The sequence below is a fragment of the Gobio gobio genome, assembly GCF_949357685.1.
Source record: "Gobio gobio genome assembly, chromosome: 4".
Taxonomy (NCBI): domain Eukaryota; kingdom Metazoa; phylum Chordata; class Actinopteri; order Cypriniformes; family Gobionidae; genus Gobio; species Gobio gobio.
In genome coordinates this window covers 40,631,839-40,649,169 of record NC_137100.1, presented here as the reverse complement: position 1 = coordinate 40,649,169, position 17,331 = coordinate 40,631,839, and the positions used below count along the sequence as shown (strand labels likewise).

Sequence of the window (17,331 nt, the reverse complement as noted above, 5' to 3'; positions counted from 1 at the left end):
AAAGCCTGTGGTAAACATAACTTGACGATATGTTGACGTTTTGTTCTACAACATAAATTACACACACCCATAACCAAACTGCGAATTTTCATTTTTGAAATCGAAAAACTTGATAAGACAGCTTGGGGTGTGAGTGTGTGCTGTTTAGCTTGTTTTCTAGATTGTCAATACTTTTTTATTTATTTTTTTGTAATTTAAAATCTCGTTAAAATGTGAGTAACGAATATGAAACATCAGGCTTTTGAGGAACGTTTATTTGTACATTTGTCAATCATTGTATTGCATTGCATTATATGTTTCCCCCCCAAAATAAAAACTAGAAAACAGAGCTTTGATCATAAACAGAACATTTAAATATAATCTTTACAAGACATATTTTTGGGAGATATATATATATATATATATATATATATATATATATATATATATATATATATATATATATATATATATATATATATATATATATATATATATATATATATATATATATAGTGATAACCGATATTTATGTAAGACATGCATAAGGGAAACATGTCTATTTAGCTCAAAGGGAATTATTAATTAATTTATAGGGAATTTTGAAAGAGTCACATATTTTGTGCAAATAACTTGTCCAGCGTTCATTTGAACGGGCCGTAATATCAACTCTGCAGTGAATATTAATATCCAAACGATAGTGAAAACACTATTTATTAGCAAGGTAACATAGATCAGCAGTTTATGACATTAAATTTGTAAGCACATTACACAAGAACACTTACCTTTAAAGGGTTAGTTCACCCAAAAATTAAAATTCTATCATTAATTACTTACCCTCATGTCGTTCGACACCCGTAAGACCACAAATTAAGATATTTTAGTTGAAATCCGATGGCTCAGAAAGGCCTCCATTGGCACAATGCACTTTACACTCTCAAGACCCATAGAAGGTACTAAAGACGTCGTTACAAAGTCCATCTCACTACAGTGGTTCTAGTTGTATGTTTCTCAGTCATTTAGTGTTTGATACCCAGTTTTTCCTTTGTAACTATTACAAAGTCGTTAAGTGTACGATGCCTACACTGTAAAAAATTATATTATCAAAAAGTTATGACATATGTTTTAACATTGCTTTAATTCATCAAAATAAGTTAAGCAAATGGACTGCATTTATATAGCGCTTTTAACAGACCTACGGCCCTCCAAAGCGATTTACATTTTGCCTCACATTCACCCATTCACACACTCATTCATACACCGACGGCGGTGTCAGTCATGCAAGGCGCCATCCAGCTCGTCGGGAGCAGCTGGGGTTAGGTGTCTTGCTCATGGACACCTCGACACTTGGTCAGGTGGAACCGGGGATCGAACCACCAACCTTCCGGTTTGTAGACAACGTACATGAACCACTGAGCCACTGCCGCAGGCTATTATGGTTATTGTTTGCACTTAATATCTATGATCAATTTGTTGGAAGGAGTTCAGTTAGGAGGTCAAAAGAAGCTCATGTGCAGTTCTGAGGTCTGAAAAGACAATCATACAGGACAGAAGCCAGTCAATTGAGTTTTTGGCAAAACCTTTACAGTGCTTGGTGTCTTTTACTGCATATGATAATTCATATACATAAAGTAGAACTGAAATGACATTCATTACAAGATGATGAGTTAAAACACTTCAAATTCATCTGGAATGAACCACTGAGCCACTGCCGCCCGTAAGCAATTTTCAACTTTTTAAGTTATACATGATGTCACACATTTTTTAAGCCAGTTTTGGATGTTTAATTTTTTTTTTTTTGGAGTTTAAACAACGTTGACTCATTGGATAATTCCGTCAATGTAAAATTCCGTCAATGTAAATGGGATTTTTCAGAGTTTTGATCGTCATTTTAGAAAAACCATAAGTCCGATCAGTTAGAAAAGATATAGGAACCTGAGTCAGAACAGTCTGAAAAACTGCCATTTGTTGTGTGTTTTCACTGTATTAGACATATTTTCCAGTATTTTTCTATATTCTTATATATTTTTTGAACTATCTTGTCAGATTTGAAACATATGTTGTTGTTTAGCCCTATTGCTGCCACACTAGCCTGCTACAAGAACATCCATGGGTGAAAAGGTGAAATGTTTTCTGATTAAAAAAAAGGGGGGACGGGGGGGATGACCGGGGGGGGGGGGGGGGGTTTGGGGGGGTATTGGGGTTAATGCACCCTCTTCCCAAAGAAGGATTATTTACTTCAGTGTGTGTCATATGTCAAAGTAAGATATTAATAGACTAAACATACATAATTATAATACATATGAACTTTGAGATTGAAGCTGTTACCGATATATATTTTTAAGCAATAAAGGTTTTACTTATGACTGATTCCTACAGGTAGGATGTTAGTGAATCTGTCCATACATTTTTTATAAAATGGGTCAAGAAAGCTTATCATATATCAGAATATTTTAGGTTACCCATGTATAGATTCTGCTTAGTGTGCATGATCAACTTCTATAAAAGCCAAAAGGGTAGAGCAGAAGGGATGCAGAGAAGAAGAAGTTCCATCCAGTGGTAAGAGCATGCACTGACTGTGACTGAAGGGCAATTTATCATCATCACATATGCATCTGTACTTAAAGTAACTGTGTATTTATTTATACATCTTAATGAATTTAATTTTCTTTTAGTTCAAGGTTAGTGAAAATTGTATCTGGTCTCACAGGACAAAAGGCAAGTAAGTTTATGATTCAGTGTGTGGATTACGGTACAGGAAAACAGTCTATATTCTGTACAATAGACAAAAACTGGGGAAGCATGTTGCTTTCAAAAACTTGGTTAATTTATTCACAAATAAATGTGTTAAAATTGTAAGATGAATTTAAGGAAGGGGTCCCATTGACCCTTTATTTAAGGGCCAAGCATATTGTATTTGGTTTTTATTGTGTGTTGTATTGTATTCTGTTTTTCTCCTTTCACTTTTGAGTCTATGAGAGCCCATAGAACCCCTTGTGGGAAAGTTATACAAATTTGGCACAAGCATAGAGTACAGTCTGGACATGAAACACAGCAAATGTGGAGTCTCTAACTCAAACCCTCTAGCACCACAGACTATCCATACTAGTACTGTTGCTAATAACTTGAAAACTGTAAGAAACAACAAAAATCTTTACTCATGGTGAGTTGATTGCTCCCTATGATCTAATTTTCAGTCATGATATATACACGTATGTCAACTATTAATGTTCATATAAATATAAGTGGCTATATCTCTTAAATGAAATTAAATGTTTTCACTAAATTTGACACCTTTCTGTGTAGACTCTGGGGAAATGGGAAAAAGAAGTGAAAAAAGGGCCAATTGATGATGCTATAATAGAGCAAAACATGAAATTGGCTCTAACTACAGAACTGTTGACATGCAGTGTTGCTATCATAATCCATGATGACATTTGCATAATTTCTTAATTTTTGTCGGGAATTCTTATGCATCCACTGAGAAAAACAAAAACACTTATCTACAGTGGAGAAAAAAATATATTATTTCTATTTTTACCCAATATGGGGTGTTGTGAGCATTAGCTATTTAATACATGCTTGTGGCCGGAGGATGCACTCGAGCAGAAAGTCCACAAGTGAGACTCATAGTCGACAGTGAGAATCTCTGTATTGACCTGAAACTTCTTATATGCCACAATTCATATTTTACTCTATGTGCCGTGTCCTGACAACAGCATATCATTTTCATCACCAGAAAGACATATTCAGTCTCTATATTCTATATATTCAATTTTTGACGTTCATGGGCCCCTTACCTGCTTCTTGCTTGCTATCTAAATGTTTATCTAGTATTGTTTTATGTGTCTGTATTCATGTCTAAGCCTAAATTTAGGAATATGCCTCTTTCCTAACACAATTCATGTGTTTCATTTCATGAGTCTTGCCTTTATTGTTACATGGAATATTTATGAAATTTTTAATGCATAAGTTTATATTTCTCTCTTTAGTAAGCCGCCAATGAATCCTCCCAAGTATGACAAGATTGAGGACATGGCCATGATGACCCATCTCAATGAAGCCTCTGTGCTGTATAACCTCAAAGAGCGTTATGCTGCATGGATGATATACGTAAATTCTGAAACAACATAAAAAAGCATTTAAGCTCAATTTGTCTGTATTGTTGCAATCTGACCACTTCTCTGCTCATTTCAGACCTACTCTGGACTCTTCTGTGCAACTGTGAACCCCTACGAGTGGCTCCCAGTGTATGATTCAGAAGTGGTGTCTGCCTACAGAGGCAAAAAGCGTATGGAGGCCCCACCCCACATCTTCTCTGTCTCTGACAATGCCTATCAGTTTATGCAGACTGGTAAGACATTATGGAATTGAATTCTATAGAATTTATGAACGTGAATTAGATGATGTTAATATAATAATTATTTATGGGATATTTTACAAATTTCTTTCAACAGATAGAGAAAACCAGTCTGTCCTGATTATGTAAGTATTTTCTTTTAATCTTAGACCTTGACAAAAATTAAAAATGTAAAGTATAATGTAGATGGCAAATCTTTTTGGAGATATTTATTACGAAATATAATTTGAATTTACTTTGAAAAGTCTACATGTCTTTTAATCATCTGTTTTTGATTGATCAATCTGGTGCTGGAAAGACTGTGAACACCAAACATGTCATACAGTACTTTGCCACAGTTGCAGTGTCAGGTGGTGAGAAGAAGAAAGAGGACAGCAAAATAAAGGTATATAAAACTGCCATATATATTATTTTGAAAGATGTTGAAAGATGTTAAACTTGTCTCACAAACTATATGATGTGTAAATTTGTGCAATAGTCTTTAGACATGAAATGTAAAATAACTTTAAAAAAAACAACAACAAAAAACAAAAAAAACTTCAAACAACACAGGGCTCTTTTGAGGACCAGATCATTGCTGCCAACCCTCTGCTTGAGTCTTATGGTAATGCCAAGACCATGAGAAATGACAACTCCTCTCGTTTTGTAAGTTAACCACTTTTTATTTACAGTAAAGTTGGTCAGTTGTGCTTGATTTTCCTATACAGAGTTCTCTTTATTTAGCGCTAATTATTATTATTCATGTGCTATGCTATTTTGTTTTAGACAGGGTAAATTCATCAGAATTCACTTCCGTACATCTGGAAAACTGGCTAGTGGTGACATTGAGACATGTAGGTGGATATAATTTCATTGATCCATCCTGCACATTTGTCTTTGTCTGTCACTCTTCAGATGATTGTGACTCAAATACATTCTCTCAACAGATCTGCTGGAGAAGTCTAGAGTGACATTCCAGCTTCCAGATGAGAGAGGCTACCACATCTTCTACCAGATGATGACATACCATAAGCCTGAGCTGATTGGTAGGTTCACATATTTCATTCAGTGTTTATTGTAAGATCCTCTTTCAAAAAATCTATGTATTTTACAGAAATTACGCTCTTCACCACCAACCCCTATGACTTCCCCATGTGCAGTCCGGATCAGATCACAGTGGCCAGCATTGATGATAAAGAGGAGCTGGATGCTACTGATGTGAGTCATTGCTATTTGAATATTGACATATTCTATATAAAAATGGAAAATCATAGATCTCATTCTTCTCTGTAATTTACAGGATGCTATTGACATTCTGGGTTTCAATACTGAGGAGAAAATGGGCATCTACAAGTTCACTGGAGCTGTGCTTCATTATGGTAACATGGAGTTCAAGCAGAAGCAGCGTGAGGAGCAGGCTGAGCCTGATGGCAATGAGGGTGAGACTTGTGTTCTTTTTAGTCAGTCTTCTCATTCTAATTGGTTCTGTTTTATTCTGACCTTTACAATAGCGACAGTTGCATCGACTTTGCTGATAAATCACAGAAATTGTGTGTAAAATGTTTAGTGTGAATATAAATTAGAAGTGTATAACTGGGTTTGAACTCTGCTGATATGCTGAAAGCTTTGTGCTAGCCCAGAGTCAAGGTCGGAAGGTTTAGTCAGTAAATGTTTCTGTAATTTTTTTTTCCATCAGTACAACAGCATGGAGCAGCTGTGCATCAACTTCACTAATGAGAAACTTCAACAGTTTTCAACCACACCATGTTTGTGCTGGAACAAGAGGAATATAAGAAGGAGGGCATTATTTGGGAGTTAATTGACTTTGGCATGGACTTGGCTTCTTGCATAGAGCTCATTGAGAAGGTTTTTAATGGTTTATGAATTTATTCATTTCCATTGTCTATTCTCAAAATCTAAAATTTTTGGAAATAAACAACATTCTTTTATAAACAGCCCATGGGTATCTTCCTCATCCTTGAAGAGGAGTGCATGTTCCCCAAGGCTTAAGATGCTTCAAGAACAAGCTGTATGATCAGCATCTTGGCAAGAACAAAGCTTTGGAGAAACCAAAGTCTGCCAAAGGCAAGGCAGAAGCCCACTTCTCCCTGGTTCACTATGCTGGAACTGTGGAATACGTCACTGGCTGGTTGGACAAGAACAAGGATCCATTAAATGATTCTGTTTTACTGCTGTACCAGAAGTCTTTTAACAAGCTTCTGGCTACTCTTTACCCACCTGTTGTTGAGGGTAAAGAAAAAAAATAATAATAATTTAACGGAACTTTAATTCAGTTTTGAACTTTCTTTCTTGTTTTTTTTTTTGCATTTATACATGTTCCTCTGTACTTTTATCTCAATAGATAATACTAAAAACTGAGGCAAGACGAAGGGTGGTTACATGCAGACTGTGTCCTCCCAGTTCAGGGTATGTATGTGTAGAGATGACATCACAGCAATATTGCTTTATTTGAGGTAAAAAGAAAAATGAAATGCAAAGCAAAGCATGCCAACCCTTTTCTATTCTCCACAGGAGAACTTGGGAAAATTCATGACCAACTTGAGGAGCACTCACCCTCACTTTGTGCGCTGCCTGATTCCTAATGAGTCCAAAACTCCAGGTAAAGTATCAAAAAGCTTACAGATATTCTGTCACTCTATATATATATAATGAAGTTAATTTACCAAGTTCATGGTGTGAACTGTTCGTTATAGGTCTCATGGACAACTTCCTGGTTATCCACCAGCTGAGATGTAACGGTGTACTGGAGGGTATCAGAATCTGCAGAAAGGGCTTCCCCAGCAGAATCCAATATAGTGACTTTAAGCAGAGGTAAATGGGACCACATGAAAATATAATTTCCTGTAGGAGGCTCCTAATTAAAATACATTAAGTATTTTGATTAATGGTGCTGAATGCCGGTGTTATCCCATATGGACAGTTTATGGATAACAAGAAGGCCGGTGAGAAACGTCTCGGTTACGTATGGTAACCCTCGTTCCCTGAAGGAGGGAACGGAGACGTACGTCGGACGTACCGACGAATTGGTATCACTTCTGGGAGCCCCTATCAGCTTCGAGCTATCTAGAACCGGCCAATGAACAATTGGCGTGCGAGATTTGCATCTCGCGCTCCGCCCCGCGCCGCGGGTATAAACAGGAAGCGAGAGCGAATGCACGCTGTTTTTCACTGCGGAGCCAAACGTAGTGGCTCAACCTGCAGTGATGGTACAGCAACTGTGGCGACGGGACGTACGTCCCCGTTCCCTCCTTCAGGGAACGAGGGTTACCATACGTAACCGAGACATTCCCATTCAATCGGTCACATTCGACGTACGTCGGACGTACCGACGAATTGGGATCCCTATGGAAAACGCCATAGTAACTACCACTTCCAGCGCCCCGCGATGAGCCCCTCAGACCCCGATATGATGCGGGCGGGAAAGTTCACGCAGGGAGAGTCCAAGCTGCTGTTCCGCAAGACCCATTCAGCTGACTGTATTGGATAACGCTGGGAAAGCGTGCCTGTGAAGGCAGCTGCGGAAGCCACATCATGCCCAGAGGGAGTTACCATGTGGAGAATACACGTATGGGCTGGCCGTGGGCAGCACAACATACGGAAGTCCCAGGGGTGGCCCCAGCCAATCATTGGAGGGGGACAACACGTACCTGGGATGGCAGAGGACACTCTAAAGAGGGAAAGACACGGGCTCGCCGTAGGGAGCCGTACCGTGGAAGAATACACATATGGGACCGCCGTGGGGGTCACTACATATGGAACCCAGCCTAACACAAGTTCCACCAATGCATACGAGTGTTAGACCTGGCGTTGAACGCTCCGCCACGTCCGACTGCCGCGGGTTGCGGAGGACTCAACAGGGTTCGCCGTTCCGGGGAACTCGACTGGAGCAAAATAAGCGCACGCATCCGTCTACCATAGGGGAGGGAATGGCGCAGCAAGCCGACACTAGAACAGGCACTTCGGTGTTACTGACTATGGGAAGTGAGCACACAGGAAGATACCGGCCCTACATGGAGGCTATAGAATCTAGCGAACGTGTTAGGTGTCGCACAGCCCGCAGCTCAACAAATATCTGTCAGCGAGGTGCCACGAGCCAGCGCCCAGGAAGAGGCAACACCCCTTGTGGAGTGGGCTCTTAAGCCGAGCGGGCAGGGCACGTCTTGGGACTGATAAGCCAAGACGATGGCATCCACTATCCAGTGGGCCATCCTCTGCTTGGAGACAGCCTTTCCCTTCTGCTGTCCTCCGTAACAGACGAAGAGCTGCTCTGAGGTCCTGAAGTTTTGCGTTCTGTCCACGTAAGTCCGGAGAGCACGGACGGGACAGAGGAAAGCTAGGGCTGGGTCTGCCTCCTCCAAAGGCAGCGCTTGCAGGCTCACCACTTGGTCCCGGAAGGGAGTAGTGGGAACCTTGGGCACATATCCAGGCCGGGGTCTCATGATCACATGAGAGTTACCGGGCCCGAATTCCAGGCACGATTCGTCGACCGAAAATGCCTGCAGGTCCCCTACCCTCTTGATGGAGGCCAAGGCAGTCAGGAGTATTGTCTTTAACAACAGAACTTTCAACTCAGCTGACTGCAGAGGCTCAAAGGGTTCTCTCTGTAGTGCAGTTAGCACCAGAGTTAAGTCCCAAGAGGGTATGGAGGGAGGACGAGGCGGATTTAATCTCCTCGCTCCCCTAAGGAACCTGACGACCAGATCATGCTTACCTAGAGATTTTCCATCTACAAGCTCATGATTAGCGGCGATAGCGGCGACATAGACTTTGAGGGTGGAGGGAGACAGCCTTCGCTCCAACCCATCTTGTAGAAAGGTAAGCACAGATCCGATCGAACACCTTCGGGGGTCTTCTCGGCGAGAAGAGCACCAATCGACGAACAGGTTCCACTTCAACGCATAGAGGCGCCTCGTAGAGGGGGCTCTAGCGGAAGTAATGGTGTCAACTACCGCTTGCGGTAGGACACCTAGAACCTCCGCGTCCCGTCCAGGGACCAGACATGGAGTTTCCAGAGGTCTGGACGCGGGTGCCATAGGGTGCCCCGTCTCTGAGTCAGGAGGTCCTGTCTCAGAGGAATGGGCCAGGGAGGTGCTGTCGCAAGGAGCACTAGTTCCGGGAACCAAGTCCGGTTGGGCCACTACGGAGCGACCAACAGGACCTGCTCCTCGTCCTCCCTGACTTTGCACAGTGTCTGCGCAAGAAGGCTCACTGGGGGAAACGCATACTTGCGTTCTTCCCGGGGCCAGCTGTGGACCAGGGCATCCGACCCGAGGGTCCCCGCGGTCAAGGAATAAAACCACTGACAGTGGGTTGTCTCTGGGGAGGCAAACAGGTCTACCTGTGCGGCACCGAAACGACTCCAGATTAGCTGGACCACCTGGGGATGGAGTCGCCATTCTCCCGGAAGCACCTGCTGACGTGACAGCTCGTCGGCCGCACGATTGAGCAGGCCCGGAATATGAACGGCACGAAGCGACCTCAGATGCTTCTGACTCCATAAGAGGAGATGGCGGGCGAGTTGCGACATGCGACGGGAGCGTAGACCACCCTGTTTGTTGATGTACGCTACGGCCGCAGTGTTGTCCGTCCGGACCAGAACGTACTTGCCTCTGAGCGGCACTTTGAAGCGGCTGAGTGCAAGACGAACTGCTAACAACTGGAGGCAATTGATATGCCATTGCAGTTGAGGCCCCATCCACAGACCCGAAACTGCAAGCCCGTTGTACGTGGCACCCCAATCCGTGGAGACAACGGAGTGTCTGGACACTTGTTCTAGGTGAACTCCCGCACGGAGAAACAAAGGGTCTGACCACGGGCCGAAGGTTTGGCGGCACCTCGGAGTCACTTGGACATGGAGGGAACCGCTGTGCCACGCCCATCTCGGGACTCGATCGTGTAGCCAGCGTTGAAGCGGTCTCATATGAAGCAACCCGAGCGGCGTTACTGCGGCTGGGGATGCCATATGCCCCAGGAGCCTCTGAAAATGTTTCAGTGGTACCGCTGTCCTGCCTTTGAACGAATTCAAGCAGTTCAACACTGACTGGACATGCTCCTCGGTGGGGCGCGCTGTCATGGCGACGAGTCTATCTCCATACCGAGAAAAGAGATCCTCTGTGTGGGACAGAGTTTGCTCTTCTCCCAGTTGACCCGAAGTCCCAACTGGCTGAGGTGACTGAGCACCTTGTCCCTGTGTTCGCACAACTGCTCTCGCGACTGGGCAAGGATCAGCCAGTCGTCGAGGTAGTTGAGGATGCGAACGCTATGCTCTCTCATGGGAGCAATGGCCGCCTCCGCAACCTTCGTAAAGACGCAGGGCGACAGGGACAGGCCAAAGGGTAAGACGCGGTACTGATATGCCCGTCCCTCGAACGCGAAGCGCAGAAAGGGCCGGTGTCGAGGGAGAATCGAGACATGAAAGTACGCGTCCTTCAGGTCGATTGCTGCAAACCAATCTCGGGGACGGATGCACCTGAAGATGCGCTTCTGCGTTAACATCGTGAACGGCAGCCTGTGAAGGGACCGGTTCAGGAATCGCAGGTCCAAGATTGGTCGTAACCCGCCGCCTTTCTTGGGTACAATGAAGTACGGACCCGGACCTCATATCGGCTTGAGGGACCGGCTCTATCGTGTCCTTGGCCAGTAGGACAGCGATCTCCGCCCTGAGCACGGGGGCGTTCGCCTCCACTACAGTCGTGAGGTGAACGCCCCTGAACTTGGGGGGACGCCGGGCGAATTGAATCGCATAGCCGAGTCTGATGGTACGGAGGAGCCACCGAGACGGGCTGGGAAGCGCTAGCCAGGCTCCCAGGCTCCGAGCAAGGGGGATCATCGGCACCACAGACGTACCCGCAGCGGGGCAGCGAGGCGGAACGCAGGGATCCGGCTCGGACGGCATGGGAGCGGCCCGAAGCGGGATCTGAGTGTGCTGTGCAACACTTACCTGCATCCGCGGAGGGGACGTGCGAGTGTGGGGAGGCCGCTTGTGTGCGTCCCGACAGCCGGCGTCCCCTGCTGGCGAAGGGAGAGGTACTTGAGGGTGGCGAGGCATGGGAGCGTCGACCATCGCCAAGCGCGCTCTCTTGGCACCCAGAGATATTGGAAACTGCTCTTTTATTGAAGTTTTGGGTGCCGCTGGCAGTTTCCTCCATCTCTGGGCGGCCCGTCTCAGGGTCGCTTGCGACGACGCTTGCCACCTGGCTTGGCAGCGGCCTGAGCGGGCTGGACATCCTTCCCACGGCCGGCCCCACGCCGTCGGCTGGTGTTAGGCTGCTGCGGTGCCTTGGCGGGGGCGGAGGTGGCTGCGGGTGGACGTCCTCGGCGACGAGTAGCCGGAGGCGGTGCCACCGGCGGCGGGGTGGAGGCAGCAGCAAGCCGCCGGGGCAGGATGTGCTTGATCGCCTCCGTCTGCTTCTGGGTGGCCGAGAACTGTTGGGCGAAGCTCTCGACCACGTCGCCGAATAACCCAGCTGACGAGATGGGGGAGTCCAGGAACCGATATTTATCGGTCTCCCTCATGTCAGCCAGGTTAAGCCAGAGATGACGCTCCTGGACCACAAGCGTGGACATCGCCTGACCAATGGCACGGGCGGTGACTTTCGTCGCCCGGAGGGCGAGGTCCGTTGCCGTCCGGAGCTCCCGGAGGAGCTCTGGGTCAGGCCTACCCTTGTGCATGTCAAGGAGTGCCTGGGCCTGGTGGACCAGCAGCAACGCCATGCCATGCAAGGCGGACGCAGCCTGTCTGCAAGCCTTGTAAGCCTTCCCGATCAGACTGGAAGAGAACTTACAGGCCCGGGACGGGAGACATGGGTCACCGCGCCAGTTAGAGGCGGTCGCCGGACACAGTTGCATCGCGACGGCGCGCTCCACTGGCGGGATCCCCACGTAACCCTTGGCTGGTCTGCCGTCGAGGGTAGTAAGGGGGGAGGAGTCACTCGGCCGGTTTCTGGCAGAAAAAGGTGCCGTCCACGACCTCGTGAGCTCCTCATGCACCACCGGGAAGAAAGGTGTCGGGGCGGGACGCTGAGAACCAGCTCGACCCACCCCGAGGAACCAATCGTCCAACCTAGAGGGTTCGGGACACGGTGGAGGGTTCCACTCGAGCCCAACCCTTTCGGCGGCCCGGGCAAGCATAGCAGCCATCTCAGGGTCCGGGGCAGCCGTTGCCACTCTCCCAGAGGGAGGCAGTACAGCTGACCCTTCATCCTCCGAGGACTGAAACTCCCCCTCCGATGCAGCGATTGACATCTGCTCGTCTGCTGGAGCTCCAAAAGTCACCACTGGTCTCCCGTGGGAGGGTCCAGCGGGTTCCCTTGGAGGGTCTACCGGCTGCGGAGCTGAGGGATTAGGGGCCTGCGGAGGTTCGCTCGGCGGGTTTGCCCTAAACGTAATCCTCAGATCACCCTGGCCATCCAAAGAAAAAGGTCCACCCGGGTTAGGGGTAGACCTAGTTCGTGCGATGGGTAAGGGGACTCCCCCAGCCCGGAGGTAGGAGAGTCTCGATCTCGATCTCGATCTCGATCCCGCAGTGAGAACATGAACAATCCACAAACGCCGCCTCAGCGTGCTGTGTGCCCAAACACGTGAGACAGCGATTGTGACCGTCAGCAGGGGACAGGGAACGACCGCATCCAGAAACGCACGGGTGGTATGACATCTTGAAAAAGACGCAGCGTCACCCGTGAAGCTCTTTTGTGAGGAAACGCTCTGTGCTGAAGCACTCAGGGGGAAACGCGACAGCGCACGGGATTGTGTGCAGCTCGTGCCTGTACTCAGCAGGAAAACACGCCCAACCAGACCAACAGATTTGCTGTTGCTGTGATAACAGCAGTTTTTCTCTGCTTGCAGAGGCAGCCGATGAGTCAGCGCGGATCCCGCTGAAGTGTGCCGTCTCTCCAACACGCGTCTCCTGGAATCTCCGGTTCTTTCTTTGAAGTCTTGTTGATAGTAGCGATATACTCATTAAATGAATGAGAGTCCTCTTCATCTGCCGTTTGGCTCCGAAGTGAATGACAGCGTGCATTCGCTCTCGCTTCCTGTTTATACCCGCGGGGCGGAGCGCGAGATGCAAATCTCGCACGCCAATTGTTCATTGGCCGGTTCTAGATAGCTCGAAGCTGATAGGGGCTCCCAGAAGTGATCCCAATTCGTCGGTACGTCCGACGTACGTCGAACGTGACCGACTGAATGGGAACTCCTGGGATCCATCGGCATTGATCATGACAAGTACAAATTAGGACACACAAAGGTTCATATTCAGCTTTACAACTTTCAAAGATTCACTGATCATGATCATATTGCCAATACAGGTAAAATCAATATCTTCTGATTTATTGTTTTACATAAATTCAGGTGTTCTTCAAAGCTGGTCTTCTGAGTACTCTTGAGGAGATGCGTGATGAGAAATTGGCTGCTCTGGTCACAATGACACAGCCGTGGCTACGTGATGAGGAAGGCGTATGTGAAAATGACCGAGAGGAGGTGAGTATTGTCATGAGTAAAGATGACATCAATGATAACAGTGCAAACAGTACATATTGATGATTATGCCATTTAATGATGCATTATTTACAGGGAGTCCTTTTACACTATTCAATACAACATCCGCTCATTCATGAATGTCAAACACTGGCCATGGATGAAGGTTTACCACAAGGGTAACACTTTATAATAACGTTCAGTTGTAAGTAATTTATAAGTGGTTAGTTAATGATGAACTCATCATTTACAAAACATTCATAAATGATTATCAATTGATATGCTAACATTTTATCTATGTTTTGTAAATTCCGTTACAAGTCATTTCTGTCAGGTCTGAACCAATAAAATGTGATTTTCAAACTGATGCTGATGTAAACAAAATTATGTTACCTGGCTGACTGACAGAAGTGTGCGCACAAATATGCCTCCTAGACGATCGTATATGCACATGAACATAGAATTTAAGTATTTCAAAATATCTGTCTTGGCAAGTATTCATGTAAACATGATCTGTTATGTCTTAAGTGTACGTTTGGTTAACTGTCGGGGTAAAACATCTGATGTGTAACATTATATTAGATCCGTGCATTACAGTAGATCTTAATATATTGGTGGTCTGTCTCATTAATGTTAATCAAACTACTGTAGTATCATGGAACAAAAAAATCCTATAGGTATGGGCTTTGACTTGGCGTGTTACTTTACCGTGGGATTATGCATTACCAGGGATTTTAAGGTATGGTTGCTAGGTGATTTTGTTTTGGAACCTTTTTTAAAAAAATGACAAAAAAAACTTTTTTAAAAAATGACAAAATTGACTAATATTGATTGATAGGTGTAGCTCAGTCCTTTTTTGTCTGGTTCCAACAAATCATACATCATTTTGGATGATGGGAGTTTTAATAGAGAATTAATGATTTTAATAGTGAAAATAATTTACATTTTCGTAAATGTGCTGATTGGGTAAGGTCCATCCATCAGCTCAACAACGGAATCTAACAGCGTGTTTGAAGGATTTCTGCATGTAAGCCTTTTCAGCATTTCTGTGAAGTTCACTTAATTTATTGATATCTAATTTTAACTCTGACTCCATGAATAATTTGATCTGACACCAATTTTGTGATTTCGTTAAATTTGTTACGTTTGTAACTTAACAGCTGATCATAAGATTAGTTGTGATTTAATTTAGATCATTGATTTTACTGAGTATCTCTTATTTTCAAATATTCGTTCCACAAAGGGACCTGAGGTCGCACAGAGACTTAAAGGTGTCATGAACTGGCTTTTTAATGTTTTTATACTGTTGTCTGAGGTCAACTTATGACGTTCGCATGGTTTTTACATTCAAACACATTATAATGAATAAGTAATAGGCTATTTTCTGCCATGGTTTTGAGGCTCTCTGAAAAACGCTCGGTTTTGATGGGCGTGCCGCACTGAAGACTTGGAAGTAAATGCCCACAGCTAGGATTGGATAAGATTTGCATATTTAATGAGCTTCAGCTCCCTCAGTACATGTGGGGATTTGTTAAAAGCGTCTGGGGAAACGCTCACAGGGCCTGCAAAATGCCTTTATCAAACAAACACAATGATTCATCTCTCATCCACCCGCGATTGATTGGAATGTTATTTTTGTAATACTTGGCCCGCCCGATCGGTGAATAACCACGACCCGTACACACACACACACACACACACACACACGCGTGTGCAAGAAAGGAATTATTCATTATTTCACTATTTAAGATAGCCCGTCATCAGGCTGGTGATACGTTTTGGATGCTCGTCTGAAAAACACATAGCCCCGTGACGTTGGCCTTTGCGAGCACTGGTGTTACAAGTCCGAGTCTGATCACGAATGAACCAATAACACCTTCTCCAGCCTGTGACAGCGTGCTAAGGTATGTAATCAATAGATATCAAACGATCTGTAACAATGCAATACTAACACATACAGTATAAAAAACATGTTTTACTCACATAAGTGTGTTGCACCGTTCCTGTCGGATCCAATATTGAAGGCACAGCATTGTGTTTTAATCTCAATATGTCTGCAAATCCAGTCTCGACCTGTATCTTGTTTACAATCAATTCTGTGGTGAAATGAAGCGAACAAACACGCAATGTCTTACGCACGTCACTGGAACCAGCATGTTTATTGCTCGGTAGTGCGACACGTTTAGCTCCACTAGTCAGTGGGCGGGCTTGAGACGGTGCTTCTGCATTCTATGACGTCAGTGGTCGACATATTCTGAGGTCTCTCATTTTCTGGGCCTGGTGTCAATAAAAGCTTTTCTTTGACTAACAAGGACGTGTTCAGCTCTGAAACTTACAGGATATCCTTATATCACAATGACTTTTTTTATATCAAAGGCTCAAGGGAAAGTTGATTTCTTAATTCATCACCCCTTTAATGTTCGCAAAATTACATTAGCTCACAGACACAAATTAGCCAGTTCTGGTGCAGAATGGATGCAGAGTGACTATTTTACCTTGCCAGGTCACACACGCTTACTCATAACAAGTGTAATTGTAGTAATAGTTACGAAAGCTGCAACTAGCTAATAACAGTGACAGTCAGAAATCAGCATTGGTCAAATAATGATTTCAGAAAGATACAGAATAAATCAAGATTAACATTTATTTTGGCCAGACAGAACTTAAATAAAAATAATTAAATAAGAATCCATGTTACACAACTGATCAGCATAAAATATTAAACACAATTACTAGTAATATGAAAATAGTTTCAGAGTCATCCTATCTGTCACAGGACACATAGTGTGTGTGAGTGTCTCTAAGACAGTTTGGGCAGGTCGGTGTCCTACACACTTTCTGTGAGAACTTCTCTCCAGATTAGTGAGTTTTATTGTTTTATTCCAGGGTGTTGGATCTCAGCTTTTGTCTTAGCAGTAAAACCAATCCTTACAATTGTGACAAATTTTTCCAGCGTATAACAAGTTTTGTGAGTCTAAAGTCTATGAACTTTTTGAAGCATCAAAGTGTCAATTGTATAGCTGTCTATGGAGCGGCAGAAAGCTTTCAAATTTAATCAAAAAGATCTTCATTTGAGTTCAAAGATTTATGAAAGTCTCACGAGTTTGGAACAACATGATGATGGCATTTTTGGGTGAACTATCCCTTTAAATGTTCTAATTTTCAGTGAGCATTAAAAACGTCTCAGGTTACGAATGTAACCATTGTTCCCTGAGAACAGGGAACGAGACGCTGCGTCAGCTTCGACGCTACGGGGAACGCCTCCAGCGTGACTGGTGCCTGAAATCACATTGAATCACGTCAATCCTATTGACCGGCGACAGCCTATGATGTCATCAAGGTGCGACCAGGAAGTATATAAGGGAGCCTTGCCAACATGACAGTATCTACTCGTCTGAAGGGACTGTTTTCTTTTGGCAGGCAGGCCCTGAGGCATGGCAAAGTGACGCAGCGTCTCGTTCCCTGTTCTCAGGGAACAATGGTTACATTCGTAACCTGAGACGTTCCCTTTCGAAAGG

At 44.7% G+C, this 17,331-nt stretch overlaps 1 protein-coding gene across 5 annotated transcripts in view; it reads left to right on the top strand.

Moving 5' to 3' along the window:
• Nucleotides 1-2,507: 2,507 nt before the first annotated feature.
• LOC307125513 (uncharacterized protein) overlaps nucleotides 2,508-17,331 on the top strand; it is a 58,237-nt gene continuing 43,413 nt past the window's right edge. The window contains exons 1-17 of one of the 5 annotated variants that reach the window (XR_013816385.1): nucleotides 2,508-2,538; nucleotides 2,655-2,701; nucleotides 3,972-4,092; nucleotides 4,177-4,333; nucleotides 4,437-4,464; nucleotides 4,638-4,724; nucleotides 4,892-4,984; nucleotides 5,105-5,172; nucleotides 5,266-5,364; nucleotides 5,433-5,536; nucleotides 5,619-5,757; nucleotides 6,015-6,184; nucleotides 6,275-6,568; nucleotides 6,681-6,745; nucleotides 6,851-6,938; nucleotides 7,033-7,150; nucleotides 13,688-16,478. Coding sequence is in view for 1 of the 5 variants with exons in the window: in XM_079815389.1 (XP_079671515.1) it covers nucleotides 13,727-13,816 (90 nt within the window). In the remaining 4 variants the exon portion in view is untranslated. Of the gene's footprint in view, nucleotides 2,539-2,654; nucleotides 2,702-3,971; nucleotides 4,093-4,176; nucleotides 4,334-4,436; nucleotides 4,465-4,637; nucleotides 4,725-4,891; nucleotides 4,985-5,104; nucleotides 5,173-5,265; nucleotides 5,365-5,432; nucleotides 5,537-5,618; nucleotides 5,758-6,014; nucleotides 6,185-6,274; nucleotides 6,569-6,680; nucleotides 6,746-6,850; nucleotides 6,939-7,032; nucleotides 7,151-13,687; nucleotides 16,479-17,331 lie in introns of those variants that run through there. The other 4 variants (XR_013816386.1, XR_013816387.1, XR_013816388.1 and 1 more) reach the window with 4 other exon arrangements.